Source organism: Oncorhynchus tshawytscha, linkage group LG08 (genome assembly GCF_018296145.1).
Source record: "Oncorhynchus tshawytscha isolate Ot180627B linkage group LG08, Otsh_v2.0, whole genome shotgun sequence".
Classification (NCBI taxonomy): Eukaryota; Metazoa; Chordata; class Actinopteri; order Salmoniformes; family Salmonidae; genus Oncorhynchus; species Oncorhynchus tshawytscha.
In genome coordinates, this window is record NC_056436.1 from 27,114,898 (window position 1) to 27,129,178 (window position 14,281).

General features: G+C 42.8%; 1 protein-coding gene across 1 annotated transcript in view; it reads right to left on the reverse strand.

Annotated features, from left to right (window-relative positions):
* The window catches only part of LOC112256753 (fibroblast growth factor receptor-like 1), a 54,823-nt gene that overhangs the window by 20,211 nt on the left and 20,331 nt on the right, over nt 1–14,281 (reverse strand). The window contains exon 3 of the mRNA XM_024430222.2: nt 9,365–9,637. Coding sequence (XP_024285990.1) covers nt 9,365–9,637 — 273 coding nt within the window. The remainder of the gene's footprint in view (nt 1–9,364; nt 9,638–14,281) is intronic.

Consider the following 14,281-nt stretch of genomic DNA (forward strand, 5'->3'; position numbering starts at 1 on the left):
CCTTCCTAAATCCCCTTATTTCAAAGCCATGACTCCATGGTGCATGTTGTTGTCTTTTAACATCTGTAAATCGACAAGATCTTGACCTGAAGGAAACGTTAAGTGATTGCCTTTGAAACACTTCCTTCAAAAGATGATGGCACGGTCTGAGTCATATGCATGGTTTCTGGGTAGCGTCATATTAAAAGTGATTTCACTATGAATGGTATTACTTGGCAAACTACATTTCGTCAGCCGGTGATTGTCAAGCAAATAACTGTCAGTCTCACGGTAATTGACAGTGATAAACACATTTAGCATCTACTGGCTTCCACACATAGCCTACAAGCTACTGATGCTGACCTTTGGATTATCTACATTTTTAAAAAGTCTAATAAATCCATGTAATATAGCCTACACCTTCACAACAAATCCATTATTTATTTTAGACAGGTCTAAAGAAGCATGATATGAAGAAAATGTACTCTATTTCAGATGAAAAGAATAGCATTCTTTGAGTTTCCTTATGTTAGGTCCTGATCTGGCTATGATAGATAAATGGCTGTGGGCTACACTAGTTCATTTAGCAGACAAGACTTTCTTCGAATTCCGTGGCATTATTTTATATTATGAAGAATACATTTTTTAAATTTTTTAAAATAAAATGTTTATTATTTTACAATAAAAAATCAAATAAAAAAGACAGCAATACTAACCATGACATTCATTGTACTGTTGAATGGGATGGCCAATTTAGAGGACAAAACAAAACCTAACTCACACATACACAAAATAAAACAGAATCCTATTAGGTGGTACATGTATAAGAAGACAGCATATAGTCATTACAAGCAGTGTAGTTAAGCCAAAAATAAGTATTGAGTGGAGTACAGCACAGAGTAGCAGCAGATCGTCAACCCAGTTATGAAGCGGGACTAGACCATTTATCCAGTATTGGCTGCCATACTTTGTAAAACATTGGACTTCTATTGGAGGTATTGTATTGAATCTTTTCCATATGTATTACATTCCCTAAATCCCGTAACCACATTTCAAAGGTAGGCACAGTCTCCAGTTTCCAAAATTGCAATATGAGCCTTTTGGCTAATAAGAGTACAAAGAGAGACAGCTTTCCCTTCGTGGTTATTCCCATCAACTGTACCAAACAGAGCGGTCAATGGGTCTGGGGCTAGAACTCTATCAAAGGCTCTAGATAAGTAATCAAAAATGAGAGCCCAGTAAACATGTAACTTAGGACATGTCCAGAATAAGTGGGTCAACGTCCCCTCATCCTGCTTGCACCTCTCACACAGTGGTGAGGTGTCCGGGAATATTTTATGCAGTTTTACTTTTGAGTAATGTAACCTGTGTATCACCTTAAACTGTACAAGGTTGTGTCTGGCATTCACTGAACTGTGGTTTATATTCCTGAGAGTTTCTACCCAGTCCTCATCTGAGATTTCTGACCCAAGTTCTTGTTCCCAAGCCCTTTTAATGGTGTCTGTGGATACCTCTATGTGGGCCTGTAGCACATCATACAGTCTAGAGACCGACCCTTTTGAATGGGGTTTGAGAAGGATCAAGCTATCTAATGTAGGACTATTTGGCTTCATGCCATACTGTGGGATATGTGTCCTTACGAAATTCCTGATTTGGAGGTATCTGAAAAAATGTGTTGTTGGCCTGTTTAACTTTCCCTGTAATTGTTGAAATGAAGCTAACTGACCATCTATGTATAGATTACCAATTGTTGTGAGCCCCTTCTCCCTCCACTGTGAAAACACCACATCATCCAATGCGGGGTGGAAAGCATGATTCAAGCAAATCGGGCTGTCAATGTATACAGTGGGTATGTTAAGAAAATACCTCATCTGTTTCCAGATCCTAAGCGTATGACAAATGACTGGGTTAGAGTCATAAGTGGATTTTTTCACATCTGATGGGCTATTAACAAGTGCAGGGAGTGAGGAACGTTGACAGGAGGCCTGCTCAATCAAAAGCCATGCAGGCATATCCTTCTGTCTCATTGCAGGTAAACTTTCCCTCCAGAAAGACACAATGTTCAGATTAGCAGCCCAATAATACAGTTTAAAGTGAGGAAGGCCAAAGCCCCCCTCTATTTTGTACTTGCATAAATGCTTCTTTGAAATTCTGGCTGCCTTGTTATCCCATAAAAATGGAGTTACTATTGAATCCAGTTTCTTAAAATAGCTTTGTGGTATGAAATTGGGTAGACATTGGAAGAGGTAAAGAAACCTGGGTAGGACAACCATTTTAATAGCGTTTATACGACCAACCAAGGAGATAGGCAGAGTTTTCCAAAAATCTATATTTTGTTTAAGCTGATATATTTTCATGTCCCAATTCACTTTCAATAGCTGATCAAGGTCTCTTGTCACTACAATGCCAAGGCTTGTGAACTTGTCCATCACTGTTCTAAACAGGGTAGATTGCAGAAATTGCATATCCACAGGCCGTGATATTGGCATTAACTCACTTTTTTGCCAGTTTATCTTGTAGCCAGAGGAGGAGCCAAATGTGTTTATCAAGTTAAGTAAGGGTGGAATAGAAGTTTTAGGTTTGGACAAAAGCAAAAGAACATCATCTGCATATAGGGACATTTTGTGCTATGTGTCCTTTATTTTAACAGAAGCTATATCGGCACATGCCCGAATGCGAGTAGCAAGGGGTTCCATGGCTATAGCGAAGAGAGCAGGCAAGATAGGGCACCCCTGTCGGCACCCCTTGAACAAGCGGAATGACTGCGACATTTCTTGATTGGTTACCATGGACGCCATTGGGTGTGCATAAATAATTCTTATCCAATTAATAAATTCCTTTCCGAACCCGAAGTGCTCCAGAACCAACATCATATACTTCCACTCAATCCGATCAAACGCCTTCTCTGCATCAAGAGCCACTGCCTCAACCTTGTGATCGTGATACATTACGTTGAAAAGGCGTCTCAAATTGTAGTATATATGTCGGCCCGGGATAAAACCTGTCTGGTCAGGGTGTATGATGTCGGAAATTTATGTTTTCAATCGGTTTGTCAATATCTTTGTCAACACCTTGTTTTCTATGGGGAGTAGCGACACGGGGCGATAAAACGACATCTCCATGGAATCTCTACCTTTTTTTAAGATCAGTGCTATTGTAGCCTCATACAGTGTTTGCGGGAGTTTGGCATTTTCTTTGGATTGTTTAAACAGTCGCAACATAAGTGGAGATAGAATTCTATAAGAAGTACTGTGCCTGTCTATTACATATCCATCGGGCCCAGGGGCCCTGCTGTTTGGAAATTGTGCTATCACTGTGTTAATTTCCTCTAAAGTTATCCCTGCATCGAGTGCAGAAGCTGCCCCCCTGTCTAGTTTAGGAAGTTCACATTCAGAGAGAAAGCGTTCCATAGTTTGTGGATCAGTAGCATCGCATTTTGATTGGTATAGCTCTGAGTAAAACTGCGCAAAGCATTTATTAATATCCTGCGGATCTGTTACTATGCCTTAGCTGTCTTGCTAATAATTTGTGGTTTGTCACCCAGTTCAAAATAACTTTGTTGCGTTCTAGCAAGTAAAGAGCCCACCCGTTTCGAAAGGATGGTATTGTATTCATATTTTAACTTTGATCTTCTCAAGGACTGTATATGAGGAATTCGTCCTAAAAACATTCTCTTTCAATTTCTCTCAGCCTAGTATTGGCGCGTTTCTTCCTCTCTGATGTATAAGAAATAATGTAACCTCTAATCACAGCCTTTAGAGATTCCCAAAGGGTGGAGTCGTCAACATCCCCCGTGTCGTTAGTTCAGAGGAAAAAGGCAATCTGCTCCTTCAAATACTGACAAAAAGCCTCATCTTTCAGCAGGTATGCGTCTAAGCGCCACGGTCGCCGACCTGTCGACATATTGTCGAGTTTCAGCACCATGGACACAGGAGAGTGGTCCGTAATTAGAATAGGGTGATAGGTAACCGACTCAGCTGCTGAAATTAGTTTGGAGTCCAACAAAAAAGTCAATTCTGGAATATGATTTATGAACTGATGAAAAGAATGAGTAATCCCTGTCTGTTGTGTGCGTCAGTCTCCAAATATCAACAATGTTAAGGTTTGTCATCAATGTATTTAGACAGACACTGGCATTTGATTGTTGAAGTGACCTTGATAGTTGTTTATCTAAAAGAGGATCTAATGTACAGTTAAAGTCCCCTCCAACAATAACACTTGTATCCGAGATATTTGGTATGTCCTTAAATACCCTTTGAAAAAATAATGGATCATCGAAGTTGGGTCCATATAAATTGTCCAAGGTTACTGGTTTCGAATTCAGTGTACCAGCCACAATAATATACCGACCATTAGGATCTAAAATCGAGGATGAGTAAACAAACGGAATGTTTTTCCTTATCAGGATTGCTACCCCTCTCGCTTTTGCATCAAAGTTAGACTGGTATATCTGACCGATCCAGCCGACTCGTAGCTTGGCCTGAGCGGAGCGTTTAATATGAGTTTCTTGAAGAAACACTATGTCAGCACCCAGTGATTTAAGATGAGAAAAAACCTTAGCTCGTTTCACCACATGCCCTAAGCCATTACAGTTCCAGCTGACTATCTTTATTCCAACTGGTTTACTCTGTGCTCTGTCACTATTGTGCCATTTCTTATTTTAGAGCAAATTGTTGCTGTCATACAAAACTCAGAAGAAAAACGTCCCGCCGTGCGGGAGCTTGTCATGCCACCTGTACTAATAATAAACGTGAACATAAAACACAGACCCCATCCCGTCCTTTTACTGAGTGACTTCCCCAAACGAAGCACTCCTTGGCTAACACACAAACCGTAGAGTGTCTACACATACAGCTTGAACTAACTCGTCTATAGATGCACCGCATATACGCTAATATTAGATAACGCTTAACTCTCATGTTAGGGGGTGAGTGGCGCTAAAACATGATGTGCCAAACAATGCTATATTAGCCACAACATCTCACCAATCATAAGTCCCAAATTCTGATCTTCTAATCGAAAAGCCATAGTCCGGAAATCCAAACACATTCCTGGCCTGTATTTGGTCATTTAGCCGGCTGACAGAGCCGTTCTGTATCCTCAGCCAGGGAACTTGCTTGTCAAGAACAGATCGGCCTCTTTTGGGTTGTCAAACGTACGTGTTGATCCTTCGACTGTCACCTTAAACCGGGCTGTGAAGAGGAATCCATATCGGATGTTGGCCGCCCTGCATTTGTTGCGTACCTCATCATACTCTTTCCGTTGGTTCCTCACCTCCAAGGTAAGATCTGGGTAGAAAGATACCCTGGCTCCGTTGAAGTTAAGGGGGAACTTTTGACTAGCCAGCTTGAGGATGAGATCCCTGGTCTGGGGATAGTGCAGCCGTACAATGAATGGCCTTGGTGGCCCGCCCTTGGCCGACTTCGTTGCCTGAGATCTGTGTGCGCGGTCGATCAGGATGGCAGTTTTGAAGTGTTCGCTCCCCAGCAGGGCCGGTATCAGCTCCGAGACAAATTCAGTGGGTTTCCCTTTCTCAGTGTCCTCCTGGATGCCACATGTTCTGGCGTCTTGAAAGCGACTCAAGCATTTCCAGTCGGGCTTTCAGGGTTTTGTTGTCCTTTTTGAACGCTGCACACTGTTTCTCTATGTCCTGTAGCCTGGCCTCGTGATCGACTGTCGTCTGCTCAACCTCATGCACCCTTCTCTGAGTTGCCTTCACAGTTTCGGCCAAAGTCCCAATACTCTTTGAGATATCAGCCAACCTTGTGTCCACCTTCTTGCTTAGTGAGTTTATGGCAGCCAGTATGTCACTTTGCGTAGGCTCTGTGGGGAACTCTTGGAAGCTAGCCTCTTCAGCTAACTCCTCGTGGGTTGGCGACGTTGAAATTGATTCGTTGTCTATCTCATTCAAATTATCTTGTTTAGCGCTCCCTTTTCTGGTGCCTTTTCCCTTTGTCATATTTGTTTGAAGTTATAGGTCGTGAGAAGTTAAGATAAATACTAATTTGTTTCAAAATGGAGCGGAGCTCTAGCAAAGCACGTCTACTCCATAGCACGCTCTCTAGCGCCCCCCGAAGAATACAATTTAACAAATATTTTCTCCCAACGATTTGAGGGAGTGTGCACATGCGGCCATTCTGTGTTGAGAGGTTAACAAAGAAATAGGTATTCCTATATGCTTAATTTAGAGTTGTTATTAATGTAACTTTATTTGTTATACAAACGTTAGGCTATATGTTTAGATTTTTAATACTGCTTTGTTTTTTTGCACAGGCTTTACACACTACATCAGTCACTCATTCACAGTTTGACAAGCACTTGATAATCTCTAGAATTTCATGGCGGCATTCCCTTGTGACCCTAATGCACCCTAAAAAAAATCCATGCCTTTTGCGACCAGTGGCCATTGTGCCCTTCTCCCTGAGTGCTGCGTACTTCATCACGTGATTGGGTATTTCTCACAGGCTACAAGTGAAGACAGACACATTGGAGACGCAGCTGTGCGAGTCCTTATCCAATTCCGATGTGCATATTGAAGATATTGGAAGAACTGTCCACATTTACTTTTCGTCAGCCAACAAGATGAGTAGGCCTAATGAACAGCAAAAGCCCTAGCCTATGTCAATCTACTATCCCCCATAGTACAAAAGTTGACCTATTTTATTCTGTGTGAGAAATAAATATTGCAAACATAGTCTGGGACAGTTGTGGGATGCGATAGATCTCAAATTAATACAATCACTAGCATCAAAAAAACGTATTTAAGGCCTCCCGGGTGGCGCAGTGGTTAAGGGCGCTGTACTGTAGCGGCAGCTGTGCGCCCAGGCTCTGTCATAACCGGCCGCAACCGGGAGGTCTGTGGGGCGAGGCACAATTGGCCTAGCGTCGCCCGGGTTAGGGAGGGGTTGGCCGGTAGGGATCGCGCACCAGCGACTCCTGTGGCGGGCCGGGCGCAGTGCGCGCTAACCAAGGTTGCCAGGTGCACGGTGTTTCCTCCGACACATTGGTGCGGCTGGCTTCCGGGTTGGATGGCGCTGTGTTAAGAAGCAGTGCGGCTTGGTTGGGTTGTGTATCGGAGGATGCATGACTTTCAACCTTCGTCTCTCCCAAGCCCGTACGGGAGTTGTAGCGATGAGACAAGATAGTAGCTACTGAAAACAATTGGATACCACGAAATTGGGGAGAAAACGGGGTAAAAAATATATATTTAAAAAAAAATGTATTTATGCAATATGGCTTACGCAACAGATCAGAACGTTTAGCTTAAAATGTTGATAAACTATTAGACTTGGTAGTGGTAGTAGGCTTTAAGCATGAATGTTCCATTAGCGGAAAACACCATTATCAAATGTGACTGAAAACGCAACTATGCATGTAATGCTTTTATTATAAAAGTGCATTTTTAGGTGAAAATGCACTTCCTCAAACTTGAAACTCACGTGCTGTTTATGTATACCAGTTAGGCTCTACACACCTTGTAAAGTGGATTAATGTGCTGAATTTTAAAAAGTTATTTGGCCATTTTATTTGTGATATAAATCTTATTAAAACATATAGGCCTGTGGGCTAGGCTACATCAGGTGTGCTACTATGATTCGAAAAAGTCGCAAAAAAAGGCATTGTTTCTTATGCTGGGCATCATTCACAAGGGACAATATATAATCCACAAGTGATAAAATAATCAGAATATAAATAATCACCCATCAGAATATTCTTGATTTAATCTGATCTTTACATATACTAAATAATATATGTGTGGAATTTGTTTTGATTTAGAATGAACCATTATCATGCACCTGTATCGAAACAGGGGCATCGGAAAAAATGCATGTCATCTATGCACTTAAATAGCGAATGGAGAATGCTTTTACCCGCGGGTTAATTATGCCAGCCAGGCAGGCTCTACTCCCGTTATAAATATAAGCAATGTGCTTAATATTAGGAAAGTTGAGAAATAAATATAGTAGGCCTAGCCTATAGAAAGCTGATCCTCCTCTTTTTAGTAGATACCATCACTCTGTTGTCTCACACAATTCCATAGCCTATTGAAATGTTCTGCAACATGAGCTCATGGGCTCTCATTAAGTGTTTGATTAGATTTTCCAACACATTCCAACACATTTGCATTGACATAAGAGTGATTAGCATCACCACCCTGGATGGTTCCGACCTTGAATATGTGGACATCTATAAGTACTTAGGTGTCTGGCTAGACTGTAAACTCTCCTTCCAGACTCATATCAAACATCTCCAATCGAAAATCAAATCTAGAGTCGGCTTTCTATTCCGCAACAAAGCCTCCTTCACTCACGCCGCCATACTTACCCTAGTAAAACTGACTATCCTACCGATCCTCGACTTCAGCGATGTCATCTACAAAATAGCTTCCAACACTCTACTCAGCAAACTGGATGCAGTTTATCACAGTGCCATCCGTTTTGTCACTAAAGCACCTTATACCACCCACCACTGCGACCTGTATGCTCTAGTCGGCTGGCCCTCGCTACATATTCGTCGCCAGACCCACTGGCTCCAGGTCATCTACAAGTCCATGCTAGGTAAAGCTCCGCCTTATCTCAGTTCACTGGTCACGATGTCAACACCCACCCGTAGCACGCGCTCCAGCAGGTGTATCTCACTGATCATCCCTAAAGCCAACACCTAATTTGGCCGCCTTTCGTTCCAGTTCTCTGCTGCCTGTGACTGGAACGAATTGCAAAAATCGCTGAAGTTGGAGACTTTTATCTCCCTCACCAACTTCAAACATCTGCTATCTGAGCAGCTAACCGATCACTGCAGCTGTACATAGTCTATCGGTAAATAGCACTCCCATTTTTACCTACCTCATCCCCATACTGTTTTTATTTATTTACTTTTCTGCTCTTTTGCACAGCAATATCTCTACCTGTACATGACCATCTGATCATTTATCACTCCAGTGTTAATCTGCAAAATTGTAATTATTCGCCTACCTCCTCATGCCTTTTGCACACAATGTATATAGACTCTCTTTTTTTTCTACTGTGTTATTGACTTGTTAATTGTTTACTCCATGTGTAACTCTGTGTTGTCTGTTCACACTGCTATGCTTTATCTTGGCCAGGTCGCAGTTGCAAATGAGAACTTGTTCTCAACTAGCCTACCTGGTTAAATAAAGGTGAAATAATGTTTTATTTTTTTTAAATTAGAGGGACAATAGAGTGCTGAGTACCAGGCAGTTAGCAAGTTTGGTAGGCTACTAATGACCAGCAGCAGCATTAGAGCTTGGAGAAGCCTAATTACCATGACTAAACGGCCACGTGGAATTTGACTGCCTTCATGACTCATGACTGCCGGTGTGGCGGTCACCGCAACAGCCCTAACCGCAAGACAACTTTCTACTTACCAATGACAATGAGGGTATAGTTGATGCTGACGCTGCCAAAGCCGTTGGTGGCTTTGCAGATGTATGTTCCAGCATCCTCAACCTCCACTTCCTTGATCTTCAGGCCCAGGCGGAGGATGCGGAAGCGGGTCCAGCCGCTGTGGATGTTGTGGCCGTCTTTGGTCCACATGATGAGGGGTGGCGGGTCTCCTTCAACAGGGCATGGCAGCTTGATGGAACTCCCCAGGTGCACTGACTGTCTATGGGCCACCCTCTCAGCCACCAGCGGAGGTCCTGGAGCAACACACAAACAATCGATGAGTTTAACTTTTTGCCTAAATTTTATTGAAACATTTAATACAAAGACTAGATTGATATAGAGTACTTTACTTTAAGACATGAAGGTCGGTCAATACGGAACATTTCAAGAACTTTCAAAGTTTCTTCAAGTGCAGTCAGAAAAACCATCAAGCGCTATGATGAAACTGGCTCTCATGACGACCGCCACAGGAAAGGAAGACCCAGAGTTACCTCTGCTGTAGAGGGCAAGTTCATTAGAGTTAATTGCACCTCAGATTGCAGCCAAAATAAATGCTTAACAGAGTTCAAGAAACAGACACATCTCAACATCAACTGTTCAGAGGAGACTGCGTGAATCAGGCCTTCATGGTCAAATTGCTGCCAAGAAACCACTACTGGAGGACACCAATACGAAGAAGAGACTTGCTTGGTTCATGAAACACAAGCAATGGACATTAGACTGGTGGAAATCTGTCTCTTGGTCTGATGAGCCCAAATGTGTGATTTTTGGTTCCAACTGCCGTACCTTTGTGAGAGGCAGAGTAGGTGAACGGATGATCTACGCATGTCTGGTTCCCCCAGTGAAGCACTGAGGAGGAGGTGTGATGGTGTAGGCGTGCTTTGCTGGTGACACAGTCAGTAATTTATTTAGAATTCAAGGCACATTTAACCAGCATGGCTACCACAGCCTTCTGCAGCGATACGCCATCCCATCTGGTTTGCACTTAGTGGGACTATCATTTGTTTTTCAACAGGACAATGACACAAAACACACCTCCTGGCTGTGTAAGGGCTATTTGACCAAGGAGACTGATGGAGTGCTGCATCAGATGACCTGGCCTCCACAATCACTCGACTTCAACCCAATTGAGATGGTTTGGGATGAGTTGGACTGAAGAGTGAAAGAAAAGCAGCCAACAAGTGCTCAGCATATGTGGGAACTCCTTCAAAACTGTTGGAAAAGCATTCCAGGCTGGTTGAGAGAATGACAAGAGTGTGCCAAGCTGTCATCAAGGCAAAGGGTGGCTACTTTGAAGAATCTAAAATGTATTTTGATTTGTTTAACACTTTTTTGGTTACTCCATGATTCTATTAGAAAAAAGAAAAACCCTTGAATGAGTAGGTGCGTCCAAACTTTTGACTGGTACTGTACATCCATAAACGACATATTACACTCACTCATATTTCATTTGAAATGAATTGAAAACAATTTATATCTGAATTGGGCTGAATTGAATGAAACAACATCTCTTGGATGCTTTTAGGGAAGATGTGGGGGCTCATTCATTACCTCCTTCCTTCATCTGTTTACCCTGAGATGAAACCAGATTGTAATAATTGGACTAGCCTTGTCATCCATTATAGACAGAGAGAGTTGAAGGCTCTGCCTGTGTGTAGCATGTGGGAGATCAAAGCGCAGTGGAGAGGGCAGGGCCAATGTAGGGAGGACAGTAGCCCCTCGTCCTGCTCCTATTTGGCTCAGGTTGGCCTCCTCAGATCTGGTGAAGTGGAGCGGGCTCAGATGCTCTGTGATAGTAATGTTACTTAGGAGGCCTGCACAACTCACTGAGACAGCGCTTAAAGCAGTGCTTTGGCAAAGTTGGCGGGGTTATATCCTGCCTGTTTGGCCCTGTCCGGAGGTAGTATTGGATGGGGGCCACAGTGTCTCCTGACCCCTCTTGTCTCAGCCTCCAGTATTTATGCTGCAGTAGTTTATGTGTCGGGGGGCGAGGGTCAGTCTGTTATATCTGGAGTATTTCTCCTGTCTTATCCGAAGTCCTGTGTGAATTTAAGTATACTCTCTCTAATTCTTTCTTTCTTTCTCTCTCCCGGAGGACCTGAGCCCTAGGACCATGCCTCAGGACTACCCGGCATGATGACTCCTTGTTGTCCCCAGTCCACCTGGCCGTGCTGCTGCTCCAGTTTCAACTGTTCTGCCTGCGGCTATGGAACACTGACCTGTTCACCGGATGTGCTACCTGTCCCAGACCTGCTGTTTTCAACTCTCTAGAGACAGCAGGAGCGGTAGAGATACTCTCAATGATCGGCTATGAAAAGCCAACTGACATTTACTCCTGAGGTGCTGACCTGTTGCACCCTCGACAACTACTGTGATTATTATTATTTGACCATGCTGGTCATTTATGAACATTTGAACATCTTGGCCATGTTCTGTTGTAATCTCCACCCGGCACAGCCAGAAGAGGACTGGCCACCCCTCATAGCCTGGTTCCTCTCTAGGTTTCTTCCTAGGTTTTGGCCTTTCTAGGGGGTTTTTCCTAGCCACCATGCTTCTACACCTGCATTGTTTGTTGTTTGGGGTTTTAGGCTGGGTTTCTGTACAGCACTTTGATATATCAGCTAATGTAAGAAGGGCTATATAAATACATTTGATTTGACTTAGATACTAGCTAGGTGGTGCATAAAGTGGACAGACGAACGGTGAGTGTACTGTAGCCTTCCACTGCACTCTGACCGCTCCATGAGAGAAGGTGAACCCTATGCTGTGTTAAATCTACCTCACTAACTTTAAGCATCAGCTGTCAGAGCAGCTTACCGATCACTGCACGTGTACACAGCCCATCTATAAATAGCCCACCCAACTACCTCATCCCCATATTGTTCTTGTTTTGTTGCTCTTTTGTACCCCAGTATCTCTACTTGCAAATCATCATCTGCACATCTATCACTCCAGTGTTAATGCTAAATTGGAATTATTTCGCCACTATGGCCTATTTATAGCCTTACCTCCTTAATCTTACTACAGTTGCACACACTGTATTTATATTTTTCCCATGTGTAACTCTGTGTTGTTGTTTTTGTCGCACTGCTTTGCTTTATCTTGGCCAGATCGTAGTGGTAAATGAGAACTTGTTCTCAACTGGCCTACCTGGTTAAATAAAGGTAAAATAAAATAAATCAATAAAATCAATATCTAGCACACAGACATTCTCCCAGATACACACACAAGGAGTGCACAGGCTCTGCCATCTTCTCTGATCTTCCTGTTCTGAAGCATGCACAGGAAATTGTAAGTGCCACTGTTTAGGTCTGCAAGGAGGACGTGAGGGGACTTGTCAGCCGGCCCATATCTCACTCCTCTGCTAACAGAAGAGCAGAACAGAGGGGCTCAGTGTTCAGTCCTCCTCAGCAGACTATCTACTCACAACCACAGAGATAGAGGTCACAACACATGGTGGAAATACCCACTGCCCTGCCTGAGTCCCACAGCTTCACTAACTCATAGAGCTAATGGGTGTTAATCTAATGCAATCAACTGCTTCTCAATGTGCAATTAGAACAGAGAAGCTATATTCTACCACAGATTAAATAGAACAACCAACTAATTTCTGAGGTCTGTATCAAACTGTCAAAATGCACTACTTCAACATTAACAGAACAAAGTCTTAAGGGTCAAGTTTTTCTAACCCCACATTCTCTTTCTTCTATATCATGTGTTAAAATACAAATTATCTTTTGAGAAATTGTATTTTCAAAAAGGGCATTGTATGCAAGAGGAAGCACAAAGCAAAGTATTTCTTTAGTGTTGTTAGAGATTTGAGAGCACTCCAGAACACTTCTTTGCAACAAAAAACCAAGCTCTTCAGTTTTTGGCTTGGCCGCCACGCCAAGTGCGTGGAATGTGCAACAAATTATTTCCTCCCTCCGTCTCTCCTCTTAAAAAGCCCTTTGATGTGCTTTGAAAAAAACAACATGAAGAGGTGCTGAAAGTCAAGGCCACCGTCTGAATAACATAATGAGTATTTGTGCTGTATGCCTGACCAACATCCTCTCTTCAACAGGAATACTCCTCCTCCGTCTCAAGCAGAGGTTCTCTTAACCTTGTAACTGAAATGAAGCCTCAGATAACATGCTTAGAGAGGCCCTCAATATGAAGTTAATACTCAAAAGGTCCATTGCAGTGATATCAGTTTGTAACTCTCTTACACACATAGATTCAGTTTGTTCTTTTACATGTTCTATGACACATCATTTACTTACTTGGATCTACCCTGAGGAAGTCCTTATATGTCAGTGGAGGAACTCTGCTACTAAACAGTGGGATGACAAATGGAACTCTGGATGATTTACATCAAACTGGTCAGCACTTCAGTGTTAACACAAATGGTTTGCCTTATTAGCATCCCTGTGAACGGAAAGCGATACACATGACCGCATGCATGGGCTTTCCAGTTTTGCTGCAATGGTGAAGGGCCTTGCTTTAGCAGAGCTCTGTGTGTGAATGGAATCTTTCATAACGCAGGAAGAGAAGGAGGTCTGGCGACATAGAATTAGCTCCGTTTTTCTTTGCTCAATTTGGTGATGGATTATTTTAAGAGAAAGGGGTACATTCAACAGGAGGCATTCATTCTTGTGATTCAGGCTAAATATAGCTCTGGTTTCATGAACTGTTTTGAGGGGTTAAGAAACTGTTGATTCAACATGAGGACACATCTAGAGAGAGAAAAAGGAATACAAAAATAAAAAAGAAAGAGAGAGGAACACACACAAGCAGACTATGCTAGGCTGACAGTCTTAGGTGATGTTCAGATGTGCTGGCAGCTCTTCTCTCCTTTCTGTTTTCTTCAAAACACCTGTGGATTTCTATAAGAGTGCTTTGGTCTTTCTAGTCAACGC